Below are 14464 nucleotides of genomic sequence, written 5' to 3'. Positions count from 1 at the left end.
TCATTTAAGGGTGGAGCACTTTATTCATAAAACATATTTACACATGCCACGTTCACAAAATCAGGGTTTTTTTTTTCATTCGTTCGGGCTTGTTTTCGTACAGAAAGAAAAAAGAAGTGGCACCTCTTTCCAAAATATCGTCTTTGTTCAGTTCTGCTAAAAAGGAAATTGGCACACCTAGAGCTATAAACTTTAATGACAGGTTAAATTCAGAGAAAATATACTACAACTGTGTTTTCTATTCAAATACTTTTCCCTACTACTTAAAACAAGTGACTCATGAGCTTTTTGAATGATTGAATGAGCTGATGAGGAGGTTCTTCTGAGAGACTGGATTGTGACACAGTGATCAACATGTGGTACTTTGCACACTAGATGAATTTTTTTTAAGATTCTTTTTGGGGCTTTTCTGCCTTTAATGGATAGGACAGCTAGGTGAGAGAGAGAGAGAAGGGGGAAGACATGCAGGAAATTGTCACATGTCAGACTCGAACCCTGGACCTCTGCGTCGAGGCATAAGCCTCTCAGTATATGTGCGCCTGCTCTACCCACTGAGCCAACCCAGCCACCACTAGATGAGTTTTAGAGTAGTTTGATGCTCATCGATGCAAGGCTTCTGAGGCTTCAGCTCCACACATGGTATTTAATTGACCTCCATTGCATTTGGGTGTATTGGGGGGGCAGCTACAGAAGTCTCAGTGGCAGATATCTTTAAATCTGGGTATAAGTCAAATCAAAAATATCTGAATATCTAGAAACCACAAAGGGGTCAGTGGGAAAATATGTCTCTGTAATTTGGGGGAATTTACCCTTTTAGCTAGAAATTCCAAAAACTAAGATCACACGAGAGATTTTAAGTGTTCACTCATTGCAGAGCAAGAGGAGGGTCAAGCCTGAGAAGAACCACACGGCTGTCTGCAGACCAGACTGTAGCTCAAGGGGGTCTGAGAGCGGATAGGAGCCAGAGCTGCAGTGCAAGGAGCAGGCAGATTTGGTTTCACCCCTGGGTGTGCTGAGCCGAGTGGAGGTCTGCTTCTCACACCATGGCAAACAATATATCACCATGTGGTATGAACCTGCAGACCTGCCCGGAGGATTTCACCACTCAACTCCTAATGATGGAAAATTAACGCTCCACTGAGCTGAGCTAAATGCACCCACTGACAGCATTCCCAAACTTTTTACAGCATGGGTCTAAAAAAAACAAAAAAAAAAACAAACAGCTAGTTAAGTCACTCGGGATATATTGCTGTTGATTTGGGCGTAATGAGGGAAAACCTGTCAGACACGTTTTGTTATGATTTCCACGAATGGCAGGAGATGAAATAGAGGGGGAAATTGTTAAGCAAACGACTGGTGATAAAATACTATGAGCTATAATTAGAAATCAAAAATACCTGTAAGACCCAGAGGAGGAACAAGTGAGTATTTGATTTCCTTTGGACTGAAGGGACACATTTGTCCACAAAGTTCACCTGATATGAGGAAACCAAGTGCTGAATGGAGAGAAGGTTCTTTACGCACAGCATACGCAGACTCCTCCCAGACTAGCCTGGTAGAAAACCTCTTGTTACAGTAGGAGCTGGCCACTGACACAGAATCTATCCGCGCTGACTGATGCTCAACAACCCCTGATTGCGCATTTATATCTTGCAGGGTTTTTTTTAATTTTTTTACGCGCATGCAAAATGAAGGCTTTTATTTCCACAGTGTCAGTGTTGTGGCTGATAACAATACCCTGGGTGGAAGCTATCCACGGAATGTACAACTTCGGCCAGCATGAATTATTCTACAAAAAGAACAACTGCAAGCCAATTCCTGCAAACCTCCTCCTGTGCCACGACATAGAGTACACAGAGATGCGCCTCCCGAACCTGCTCGGACACGAAACCATGAATGAAGTTCTGCAGCAAGCTTCGTCTTGGATCCCGCTGGTTCAGAAGCAATGTCACCCCGACACAAGAAAGTTCCTGTGCTCCCTTTTCGCTCCCGTCTGTCTGGACGATTTGGACGAGCCCATACAGCCGTGCAGATCTCTGTGCGAGAGCGTCAGGAACGGCTGCGCGCCCGTGATGTCCGCGTTTGGCTTCCCTTGGCCAAAGATGTTGGACTGCGACCGTTTCCCACTCGACAATGACCTGTGCATACCGCCTGCAGGCATTGACAGCGTTGTGCCAGTCACCAAAGAAGGTAAGGCTTTGTAGAACTGTATTTCAGAAGCAAATTTGCCATCCCCAAATATTGAGAAGGGCCAAATATAAATGCAAAATCTACTTAGTGGCGCATACATATTAATAGATCATCTGTCCATTTATTGCGCCAGAATCCACTGTGGTCACATCTGGATATGTGTGTCCCCTCTGCTACTACTTTGCACATTTTCTGTAGAATTATAGCATATTGTGTCATTTTTTACCTAATCTAATTTCTCTTTCAGTGCCCAGAGTGTGCGATGCTTGCAAGGAAACAGATGAAAATGACAACGAAATAGTTGACAACCTGTGTAAGAATGACTTTGGTAAGTAGTCCAGCCAACTATTATTATTATTATTATTATTATTATTATTATTAGAGCAATAGTTCCCAAAGTGAAGATCAGGGGCCCCAAGTTGAATTCACTGTTGAATGTGTTTCTTACACTCAAAGGTGCAGAGAAAGAATGTGTTTTGTGACCATTTCCCTCCTCACTTTTTTATCTCCCCTATTGCATGCATTTTTAGTACTAAACCATATAGAAATACATAAGCATTCTCAAGAGGCTCAAAAGGATGATCTCTATATAGTTTTTGTGAAAACAAATCCCTTATTTTCTCTCCTGTCTGTACCAAGCTCTGAAGATCAAAGTGAAGGAGATCTCCTACATCAACGGTGACACCAAGATCGTGCCGGAGAACAAGAGCAAGACCATTTACAAGCTGAACGGCGTGACAGAGCGCGAGCTGAGGAAGACGGAGCTGTGGCTGAAGGACGGCCTGCAGTGCATCTGTGAGGAGATGAACGACATCCACGCTGCTTACCTGGTCATGGGCCAGAAGATGGACGGCCATCTGGTCATCACCTCGCTGAAGCGCTGGCAGAAGGGACAGCGAGAGTTCAAGAGGATTTCCCGCAGCATTCGCAAGCTGCAGTGCTAGGAAGGGAAAGGAAACAAAAACTGCATGTGTCACTGTTGAAGAAAAAGTTTAGTTGAGCTCTTTCCAATGATCCCTTTGCAGTTGTCACACAGGTTGCGATTATAGTTCCTAGATTCCTCTCTAGATTCCACCTGTTTCTCCTTGGCCTCAGACAACACACCACTTCCTGTATTTTACATTGGTTTGTAGTTATAAATGCCCAATATCTTAAAAGAAAAAACTCTATAGTATAATTCTCATAGATTTCCATGTTGTGAAGGGTGACACATATGCCCCAATACACTCAAATTTGTCAATAAGGCCACACTATTCTTAAAAAAAAACTCATCTTTCAGTGGCTAAATCACACAGGTTGGCCATGTCTTCTGAGCAGGGCACACATGTATATCTAGTACAGACAGTAGTAAGTAAGTATAGGGGGGGACAAGTCCTTTAAATTGTAGTAATGTGAGATTTTGTGATGTTCATTGACTCCAATTCATTTTGCACTTAGTGAGTAGTGTGTGCCCCCTAATGGCCAGTATTAAAGTGATGTGTCTCTGGGCAGCTGTCGTTGTCAGCTCATTAATTGCACTCAGCTGGTGTCCAAGGTGTAAAGGAATCACTGAGTACAAGGTTAGAGTGAAAATTAGCAGAGCTTTGACTCTAAAACAATCCTTGGCAGATGTGGCTTACTGTTAAATCTTGCGATGCGTGTGAGTTTAAGACCTTTTTTCTTTTCTCTTCTGGTATTCCTGGGATTATAACCTACGAATTAAACTGAAAAAAAAATGTCATGGGGCATTCCTCAAACAAGATTAAGTCATCAGCAGTTGTTTGTTTAGGATTATTCAAAAGTCCTAGAAGGAACAAATTACATCACAAGGGTCAAAGGCCTTAGCTGCTTAAGTGATTAAAGTAACTCAAGTTAAATTTAAAAAAAATAAAAATAAGAGCTCTGGTATGAATTTAAGTCTTCCGAAATAAGGTATTTAGCACATTTGCTCTCATAGTACTACAGAAACGATTAACTGATTGATATTGTGTGTTGCATGTTGAGTGAAGCTGTGATCCCTGTGTGCATAGTGTGATGTTCAAAGACAGTTAGTGTTTTTGTATTCCTACTGTTTTCTCAAGCAAAAATGAGAAATAGCTGGCTATATTCTCTTCCTGTTCAACATTTTAATAATCTTAAGTAATATTTTTGTACTTGAGCCACTGCATACGTTTTTACCGCAGTATGATGAAAACCAATATTTTTCTACTCCAGACTTTCATATTTCATTTAAAACTTTTAAGTTGGGCTTTGGTTTGCATCTTCATTCTGTTTGAGTGACACAAGTTGGTTTTTAGGTATTATTATTATTATTATTATTATTATTATTATTATTATTATTATTATTAGAGGATGAATATCTGAGTTTTGGTTGGTAGTGTTGATTTGATGAGCAGTAACTTGTTAGGCGCAAATAATCAAGTGTGTGTGTGTGTGTGTGTGTGTGTGTGTGTGTGTGTGTGTGTGTGTGCGCGTGCAATGTAAAGTTATTTTTGAAAGTATTACTGTGTAAATATCAAATACTGCCTTTTATTCTTTTATAAAGTGTCCAGCGATTTAAAAGCTGCCAACGACATCTTGAAATTACTCATTTTATTGTGTGTGGCAGGAAATAATATAGTCACGAATAAAAGAGGAATAAAAAAAATATTTCTAAGGCCAAACCATTATTAATGTAACACCGCCATCTAGTGAAATTGAATGGTATAATCTGGTCATGATAATTGGAGGCATTTGGTGGTGATGTTTTTGCAACACTTTATTTACAGTTTTTTCCTAATGACATTGTGGTGCCTTAAATAGTAATGCTGTGATGCTGTATGAAGAGGAATCCACCGACACTGTTCTTGATTATAAAAAGGTTTATTACAAGCAAAGATTCAGCATCAATTTTACAAACTCCTGCATGTCAATATACCACAACATATACATACACATAACATATAGGCTTATAATGCTAAATAAAGCTTGGTCTGTAAGCATAGTGCCAGTTAAATTACATCCACATGTTGAATGATTTTCCTGCTTGCCTACATATTTTGTCCTTACCTTTCTGAGAGACACATGGCAGTTATGATGTTATGTTCCTGATGCCCATTTGTTTTTCACTACTTTGATAACCGTGAGAAGTTATTGTACTGTTCACAAAGTGAACAGTACAATAACGAACAATAACAATATTCCTACATGTAATTTTACTGAGAGAAAAGATACCAAAAGGCACGCTTATTGTTTTTGCCCATGGAAACGTTTACCTCCTTTCTTCAAGATCATCCAATTTATGTATTTGCTATTTTATGTTATTGGTTTGATTCTGTTCTTTTGTGTTTTTATGCTGCTATTACTGCCTGTATTTTATACTTCTTCTTTTTTGGGAACCCTGTGAACAAGTGCCATTATAATATCTTTATTTGCCTTGACTTAATCCCAAAAAGGCACCCTATAGCCTCACACAATGACAAATTTGAAAACATTAAACTCAAGACTTTTTTTGAAAACATTTTATTTCTTGGTGCATCAAATGTAAGAAATTTGTAAAATGTCCCATCAGTTTCCCCGAGTTAAAGTAAAACCGCTAATTTTGTGTGACCGAACATTCCAAAGCTCAAAAATAAATAAAACAATACACTGATATATAAATTATGAGAGATGCAGCAAATTCTCACATTTGAGAAGCTGGAACGAACATTTTTTACTTTTGACTTAGAAATTGATTATCATAAGTGTTGATTTAATTTTTTACGTCAATGAGTTAATCAACTAATTGTAGTCAGGACTACAACAAACTATTTTACAGGTCTACCCGTCAACCTGTGTTAGGAGGTGATGCAGTAAAATGTGTCCAGCTAGTTTATCATCCAGGTATTGTAATACCTGGATCATCAATTTTTATTTTATTTTTTTTTTTTTAAATGTGCTTTATAAATACATTTGGATTGGATGACTAACATTATACCAACAGGTCAAAAATATATTACCCACTGAGCACAGAGGGTAGAGTCTTTTGCCACTCGTCCAGAAGGTTTAATCAGTGGTGGTGAGTTCCAGGCATTCCTGCCTCTCTGGGTCATCACACGTGTCACATTGGCTGAGTTTATTGGAGCAGCATGATCAGGGTGTGACTGTATGTGAAACCGAAAAACGGGAGTGTCAGGATGGCATCTCAAATATTCAGACTACCTGTATTCAGAGTATCTACTGGAGAAGGGACTCCACATTGAGGCGCCTCGCTGGCTTCTGAATTGCACAGAAAGTGAATGGTAACTGGAAGCCAAAAAAAAAACTTTTCTTAAAATCCCACCGTGACACCTTCCCACGTTTTTTATACACTTCACACCTTGATTCATGTGAGTCTGACAGCTGTCACATGACTGCCACATGTGGCATTATGTGTGACTGACTCAGACCTACGTGGGACTCCCCACTGGCCAACTGACTGGCCCCTTAAATAAATGTCTAAAGGTCTTTAACTCTACACCCACAGTCTAAACTGTTGTTTCAATTTGACTTGATGATGATTAGAAGTGCAGTGTTTGTCCAGGGTCCAGCCATGACGGGAATGGAGTTCTGCTCGTGTAACAATATGTGTATGAATTATTATGCATTGTGTGTGATACCACTGCAAAGGGGTGTGCATATCAATAAATATATCCTGAATTCAAAGCCTAGCCCAGCTTCAGCCCTGATCCCTAACAGTGGATGTACATTTACTCAAGTACTGTAGCCTACTTGAGTAGACTCAAGCTTTGACTTGAGTATCTCCATTTCTGCCACTTTATACTTCTACACAACCTTTCGGAGATAAATTCTGTTCTTTGCAGTTCGAGAGCTATATTGACTAGTTACTTAGCAAATAAGGATTTAACATACTAAACATGCAATCACTACAAAATGTTGCATTTTTGATACCAAACACTATATAAATGGATCAAATTAGCTCCACCTTGACCAGCTAAAACAAACATTTTGCTAAAGAAAAAAATGTGACAATTCCAACACTGACGGAACATTGTTCAAAATGAGTACTTCTACTTTTCTTTTAAACTTAAGTCATATTGTGAATGGCATCCTTTTTATTTGTAACAGTATGTTTGTTATATACCTTTTAAGTAGGCCTACATCATCTGAATACTTCTTTCATCACTGTGCCACAGTGACACTTTTACTTTAGTTTATGAACCCATGCTAAAGTTGACTAAAAAGAGGAATACAAAAAATGATCTTTTGGAAATTGATCTTAATGCCTCAATTAAAAAAATGAGGAAAAATCCAACCTTTAAGGACACCAATTTTCTTTGTGAATGAATAATGTATCGTAAATAAATAAATGTCCTTCCTTAAAATACAGGGGGCATAAGTAAGTACACCCCTATGTTAAATTCCCATAGAAGAAGGCAGATTTTTATTTTTAAAGGCCAGTTATTTCATGGATCCAGGATACTATGCATCCTGATAAAGTTCCCTTGGTCTTTGGAATTAAAATAGCCCCACATCATCACATACCCTTCACCATACCCCCACATCATCACATACCCTTCACCATACCTAGAGATTGGCATGGTTTTATTTCAGTTAGCCTAATAGCTAGTTTGATTTGCATTCAGAGATGATTTTATGGAAAGTACCCCATGCCAATCTCTAGGTATGGTGAAGGGTAATGTGGGGCTATTTTAATTCCAAAGGCCAAGGGAACTTTATCAGGATGCATAGTATCCTGGATCCATGAAATAACTGGCCTTTAAAAATAAAAATCTGCCTTCTTCTATGGGAATTTAACATAGGGGTGTACTTACTTATGCCCCCTGTATTTTAAGGAAGAACATGTATTTATTTACGATACATTATTCATTCACAAAGAAAATTGGTGTCCTTAAAGGTTGGATTTTTCCTCCATTTTTTTTAATTAAGGCATTTAGATCAATTTCCAAAAGATTTTTTTTTTTTTTTTTTTTTTTTTTCCCTCTTTTTAGTCAACTTTAGCATGGGTTCAGAAACTTGAGTGCCCTGTATATACATCTGTCATCAAAAACAATGAGTTATGTTGGTCTTTTTGAGCAAGTCATTTTAATTATCCTCTGTGACATTTATCATTTTTAAATTCTATTTAATTTTACAATTTTGAATGCATTTGAATATTGGCATATTCTGTCAATTGAACATCTCGCAGAGAAGATGCTTGGAGTATTGCCTGTTTTACCAGCATAATCTTCTGGAATACTCGCTATACAGAATGACATCGTTGGAATATTCTTTTAAGACAATTATACGGTAAACTAGTACCATGATGGCACAATGACACTATAGGCGAATTCCTAAAATGTATATTGTAGATAAGGAGTTAGGAGTTACGGTAACGGATATAGTGCATTTTCCAAAATTTCATAAAGCAGAAATGCCCCACAGGATCATTAAGAGCCATACAAGGGTCAAATCCTGCTGTATGAATCAGCCAGTCTGGTCTGGACAGCTACATACTCACTGGTGTGGCCGTAACTGCGCAACTCAGACTGTTGGAACAGACATATTAAATGACATCATAATGAAGAGAAGAGAAACGACTGCAATAATGATGGGTTCATAACTGTTGGGAAAATCAAAAACTTAATTATGGGGAATTTGTTGTGACACTACAAATGCACTGATGTGACGTTTAGGGGGCGTGTTGCGTGGAATCCCTGTAAACTACCGTTGGGAAAATGTAATGCTTTTGGCCTATTAGCAGGCCTATTGTTTGTTATTCCATGCAAAATATTAGCTAATACTTATATATGATATTTGAAGCCACTTTCTGTTGTAGCCTACTACAATGACCTTTGGGTGGGATTAAACAATTTTGTTTATGAGATGCATGATAGGAACGTTTCCCCCCTTTCACTCCCAGGCTCTGTGGCCCAATTTGTAAACGTATACATGAACAACTTAATATGAACACGTTTCGCTGTTTTACAATTTTGCAACTTTGTTGCTATTGCTAATCAAAAAGCACTTGGGTGCGTTGAAAAATTGCACCTCTCGCTTCGAGAGTCCGAGTATACGACTGCAATGAAGGCACCACCGCTATTTCTTTTATCCGCCTCCGGTGATAACGTTACCTAGCTTAAAACTTCTGTAGCTTGTATTCAAAATTCGTGTCTTTTGTTTTCATTACCATTTGCCCCAGCAGGCTGTATAAAACCCCTTTTAACCTCCCAAATGACGGTCGACGGTGAATATTTTAGAGCAGGCAGGGCGGCTCAGTTTGACAAAGCTCAAAAAACTCCGCGGGGAAGTTCCCTAGGAAATCCCCCAAGACTGTACGGAGATATTATTCTCAACACCTTCGAGGTCCATTTCGAAAGACACGGGGCTAGAAGCGGAGACGTCAAATGCTGGATTATTAAAATACTTGTCTGTCAAATCTACGAAGCCAACTATGGATAACGTCAGTACAAACTCTGATAACGACATGCTGAAAGACAAACTGCGGAGTTGCAGCACGCTGAACACCCTGTATCATGAGACGCGGCAGGAAATCGACCTCCTGAACAAACAGATTTATGTGAAGGACAACATCATCGCAGATTTGAAAGCGAGGCTGGGGAGATATGAGAGGATCTACATGAATGTGGGAGATAACGAGTCTGTGGCCATCGGGCCGTCCAAGTCTTTGCTGGAGAGCTTGTGTAAAGAAATATGCAAACTGAAACAGAAAAGGAACGATGTGGAGTTCAAGGCATCTCGACAAACCGAGGTAACAAAATAGTTTTGAAAATGCTTAGCTAACTTATATGTTGTTTCATGCAGATGAGTGTTTATAGACAATGGAGTCTAAAATTAGCTGGAGAAAAGTTAGTACAGTGGCACAGGTCTGTTCCATGTAGGTACACGTCTTGGCAAGAACTAATACACTTTTAAAAACCCTATGACAGGTGTGTGTGTGTGTGTGTGTGTGTGTGTGTGTGTGTGTGTGTGTGTGTGTGCGCGCGCGCGCGTGTGCATACAAGTAGACCTATGATTGAAAGAAAATCAAACACAGAACAAATATTGGTAGCAATTGGGGTTCAAAATGAACTTTTTTGTCCACGTGCCTAATGGCCAGTAAATGTTCAAATTTGACCTGCCACTCAATAGATGACCATTGTTTGTTTTTTTTGGGCTGGTGAGTGAAGCAAATCTACCAGTGCACTTGCATATTTTACCAGCATTTAGCTAGTAGATGGTGCTAATTTTGAACCCTGGTAGCAATAATTAGAATAATACCACTTTTTATTTCTGCATGTATTTGTATGTAGCCTAAATTTTAAAACCTAAAATATGCCAAAAGATTGCACATTACAAACCTGATATGGCCATGCAATGTAATCTCCCTGTCTTTGCTCCCAGGAGATCCAGAGGCTGACTGTGCAGCTCCGAGAAAAGGAGCTGGAGTTGGAGAGCGTCAGGTGTCAGCCGGACCACGAGAAGGACCAGGAGATCCACCGGCTGCGCTCGGCCCTGGAGGAGAGGGATCGGTCCGAGGCCACCCGAGCCGTCCTCTGCACATCCCTGGCGGAGGAGGCTGACCAGCTGCGCAGCCAGCTGGGTGCCACGGTGAAGGTGTGCCAGGAGCTGCTGGCCAGGATGGAGAAAGATAAGAAGGGGGGAGAAGGAGAAGTGGAGGATGTGGCTCAGCAGCAAAAGTCCAATGAGGTAGGTGTGTGTGTGTGTGTGTGTGTGTGTGTGTGTCTTTCGACTGTTGGATATGTTTTTTAATACTTTTTGGGGACTGACTGTTGCCCTTTATTTACTTGTGTATATTAGACCTTTTAAAAGAGCACTTCTTTGGGTTTTTAGGGCCCTGTTGTAACCTCTCATCCACCATTTTCTACAGATGACAGAGTCCTTCGACATGAATGGTGTTACCGCCCAAATCCGTCAACTTCAGGAGGAGAATCAACAGCTAAAGCAGCGTGTGGCATACGTAAGTCTACACGGAGAACAAGTTTACAAGTTGTGGTCAATGACATATTTCTCCCTGAAGTCAAACATTTATACAAGATATTAAGGTGGTGGTGTGTTTTTTTTTTTTTAAGATATTAAAATGACTCCTAAATTCAACAATAATGTGCTTACATTCCACATCAGGCTGAAATACCGAACAGGGTGCGCGATCTAACCTTTTTGTCGTAATCTCTGCTTTTAGGTACAAAGTCTGAATTCCCAGTGGCAGAAGTATGACTCCAGCAGGGAGGACTATATCCGAGGTTTATGCCAGAGGCTGAAGGAGACCTCTGGGCCGGGCTTGATGCCTGGGCTTGGCTCTATAAGCGCCGGCTTGCTTCATCAGGAGATTTCCAGGCTCAACGGCTTACTCGAGGAGAAGATGAGCGAGTGTGCACAAACGAGGAGAGAAGTGGAGGAGATGAGGAGGCAAGATCAAGAGCGCATCCAGACTCTGGAACAGCAGGTCGGTGCTACATCGTGGCCTCAGTACATCTCTGTATTCTGCTACGCTGAATCTGAGATTACAGTTGTAGAATTTGACTGCATGCAGCTCTTGAGGCACCTGATGCTTGTTTGTTTGTTTTTAAACCGATTTTTCTTTCTTGTCATTAAATCAGGTCCTCATCTACGCAGACGACTTTAAGTCGGAGCGTGCCGACAGAGAGCGGGCACAAGGCCGGATCCAAGACCTGAAGGAGCAGGTTCATCAGTTAAAACAGCAGCTACACAAACAGGTGAGACTACAGCTTTTTAAACAAAAGTGGGTGAGTGCTAGGGCTGCACAATTAATTGCAATTGTATCGAAATCGCTATAAAGACTATTGCAATATCCAAATCGCAGGGGGGGGGGCGAGCAATATTTGGCAAACATATGTCAAACCATTTTGAATGAAGTCTTGTGGTGCTGCAGACACATCACGGCCTACAAATCAAACCAGATTTGTTTGGTACAGATCCTCGCAGGAATCGCACTATAATCATTGAAATATATTTTGTTTAATATTTTCAAGGAAAATAATGATACAAAATTATCATTCCCTCCAATATCGTGAATCATATAGCAATATCAGTCAAAAATGATTGCAATTAGATGTTTTCTTCATATCGGGCAGCCCTAGTGAGTGCATCTTTAGGCACATTAACTTGCATATATTCCCATTTGTGTTGGCTTGTGCAATCCTAACTGTGTATGTACCTAACTGTCTCCAGCAGGGAGCAAGCAGAGAGAACAGAGAAGTGGTTCCCATGTGCCGTGTGCACATAGGACACAGGATCTCCTCGCGGCGACATAAGGACTCTTCAGAGCCTCTGTTGAGGGCCACTGCTGAGATGCAGCAACAGCCGGCCGCTGCAGCGGCGGCGGCGGCGGCAACACCGAGCCCCGCGTGGAACCAATGTCCAGGCCTGTCGGAGTTACAGTGCCCGCGGTGCCTCGCCACGTTCAGCGACGCAGACGCCGCAGAGTACCTGAACCATTGTGAAGAGTGTGCCAAACTATAAACGGAACAACACTCATTTTTGGAAGAGACAAAGTTATCTCTCGCTGACAATAACTGAACACTGAAGAGCAGCACTACACGACAGAAAATAACCTGAGTGGAGTTTCCAATTCGGAAAGACTTGACTACAAATGAAACGACTGACTTGAGATGTTTGTACATAGTGAAGCAAAACTGTACAACCTAAAGTTCCCCTGTTGCAAGAAAATTAGTTCATCAGGCTTTTCTGAAGTCTGCATAGTTAAATATCCAGCGTCGGGTTCGTAGTGTTCTCCTGTGGCAATGCAGGAGATTATTGTGGTGGGAAAGTGGATGCCAATGCAATATATAGAATATCATATACCTCAATGTGTCAAATTAAAAACCTGTTGCACTTTCTTGACATTTAGCTAATAACTGAATCGTACGAGCAAGAGATTCACGACACATAAGCTTCTTATTTTGGTGCTATTAGTTTGTTTTTGATTGAACTTTACATATTTCTGTCCTGTAAATTATATATTAACAGATTTAAAATATATAACAATTATATTAATATTTATTCTCTTTGCATAAATAATAGGAAAAGGCAAAGCATTCTCGTGCAATGTTTTATTGCCTTTTCACCAAAGCCATGAAATATTTTTTTTTTTTTTTTTTTTGGGATCCAAAATCTTAAAACGCATTACAACTGGAAAAGAAATGTTTGATCCACTTTTTGTAACAGTGTATGTAAAGATTGCATCCCAACTGACAATAATATGCTCATTTTTGGGAGATCTAGTGCTGTCTTTCTTGAGCTGGCACATTATTTTTGTAATAAAAGACTGTTTACCCACACTTTATCTTATGGTGATTTATATAGCTTTAAGTATGTTTCATTATCGCGTGGTGTATTTTAATTCTTGAGACAGTCTGCAGCCTCGAGCTGTAACCACAGATCATAGCCTAACCACGAAAATGTTGGCACTACTTAATCGAAGTCTGTGTGCATGTCTTTTTAGTGTCTGTGTGTGTGTGTGTGTGTGTGTCCATCTGTGTCACGTGTATGTGCTTGCGCACGGTGGAAAACCCCTTCCCGGTGTTGCCTGAATGGGCACGCTGTACTGTCACAGTCATATTCCCAGCTGTTATGTGACTATGGCAAACACTACAGGGGTATGAGAAGACCAGAGAGAGACTGTAGCTCAAGTTACATCCAAGAACCCTCAACAACTGTAGTCAGTCGCTGTGAAGTATCATTTTGACACAACGGGCCTATAGTGCTGTTTGATTAATCAGTTGTCATGGGTTTAGTGTAGTAAGCACAGGAAGCTGGACATCCCCTGTTTTAAAGGAAGTAGGCAGTTGCAGTGCACAGAAAAGACATACCCAAACTACTGTCTTCTCTGTGTGTGAGTGAACATATACCCGTTTTTTTTTTTTTGTTTTTTTTTGATAATTGCTAATTTAAAGCAAAAATATGAGTTTTTAAAGAAGACGCATACATAATGCACACATTCTTGTCTTCTTGCAAAGGAAAAGTTGAATCGATGAGCAATAAATGTAGGAATCTTGCTCAATTCATTACTCCTTAGAGGTTTTGTCATTACCACTTTACCAATAGATTATGTTAGCTAATGTTGCCAAACTGTAGCTAGATATTGCTGTACGACCAACTGTAGAACTCTTATCTACTTGTGTCATTTATGGGATAACGGTAAATGTGGTTGCTAGTTGCATAGTCTTGCTTAAAATATTTTATAAAATATTTCTATATATTTGCTTTGTTTGCGTTCTTACCAAGAGTCAGGTGAGAAGATTAAGCTACTGCAAGCAGTTGGTTAGCTCAGTTTAGCACATCGACAGGATAACGG

General features: G+C 40.1%; 2 protein-coding genes across 3 annotated transcripts; both read left to right on the top strand.

Moving 5' to 3' along the window:
• Positions 1-1255: 1255 nt before the first annotated feature.
• sfrp2 (secreted frizzled-related protein 2) lies at positions 1256-3449 on the top strand. The gene is made up of 3 exons (XM_031302351.2): positions 1256-2190; positions 2438-2518; positions 2830-3449. The coding sequence occupies exons 1-3, from the start codon at positions 1689-1691 to the stop codon at positions 3132-3134; spliced, it is 888 nt and encodes a 295-aa protein (XP_031158211.1). The 5' UTR covers positions 1256-1688; the 3' UTR covers positions 3135-3449.
• Positions 3450-9221: 5772 nt separating this feature from the next.
• tnip2 (TNFAIP3 interacting protein 2) lies at positions 9222-13448 on the top strand. 2 transcript variants are annotated; one of them, XM_031302344.2, is made up of 6 exons: positions 9222-9898; positions 10531-10836; positions 11018-11107; positions 11330-11593; positions 11748-11864; positions 12343-13448. In XM_031302344.2, the coding sequence occupies exons 1-6, from the start codon at positions 9581-9583 to the stop codon at positions 12628-12630; spliced, it is 1383 nt and encodes a 460-aa protein (XP_031158204.1). In that variant the 5' UTR covers positions 9222-9580; the 3' UTR covers positions 12631-13448. The 2 variants fall into 2 exon arrangements, with proteins under 2 accessions (XP_031158204.1, XP_031158203.1); XM_031302343.2 differs by having other exon boundaries at positions 9226-9898; positions 12340-13448.
• The last annotated feature ends 1016 nt before the right edge of the window (positions 13449-14464 follow it).

Source organism: Sander lucioperca, chromosome 4 (assembly GCF_008315115.2).
Source record: "Sander lucioperca isolate FBNREF2018 chromosome 4, SLUC_FBN_1.2, whole genome shotgun sequence".
Lineage (NCBI taxonomy): Eukaryota > Metazoa > Chordata > Actinopteri > Perciformes > Percidae > Sander > Sander lucioperca.
Note: the sequence above shows the minus strand (reverse complement) of the source record. Positions and strands in the feature narration are given on the sequence as shown.

What these genes read in the sequence shown, in the direction of transcription:
- sfrp2 (XM_031302351.2), top strand. Translation starts at nt 1,689, where the DNA reads ATGAAGGCTTTTATTTCCACAGTGTCAGTGTTGTGGCTGATAACAATA. An exon ending in TGTGCCAGTCACCAAAGAAG is followed by an intron (nt 2,191 to 2,437) that starts GTAAGGCTTTGT and finishes TTTCTCTTTCAG; the next exon opens with TGCCCAGAGTGTGCGATGCT. An exon ending in CCTGTGTAAGAATGACTTTG is followed by an intron (nt 2,519 to 2,829) that starts GTAAGTAGTCCA and finishes GTCTGTACCAAG; the next exon opens with CTCTGAAGATCAAAGTGAAG.
- tnip2 (XM_031302343.2), top strand. Translation starts at nt 9,581, where the DNA reads ATGGATAACGTCAGTACAAACTCTGATAACGACATGCTGAAAGACAAA. An exon ending in TCCAGACTCTGGAACAGCAG is followed by an intron (nt 11,594 to 11,747) that starts GTCGGTGCTACA and finishes TCATTAAATCAG; the next exon opens with GTCCTCATCTACGCAGACGA. An exon ending in AACAGCAGCTACACAAACAG is followed by an intron (nt 11,865 to 12,339) that starts GTGAGACTACAG and finishes AACTGTCTCCAG; the next exon opens with CAGGGAGCAAGCAGAGAGAA.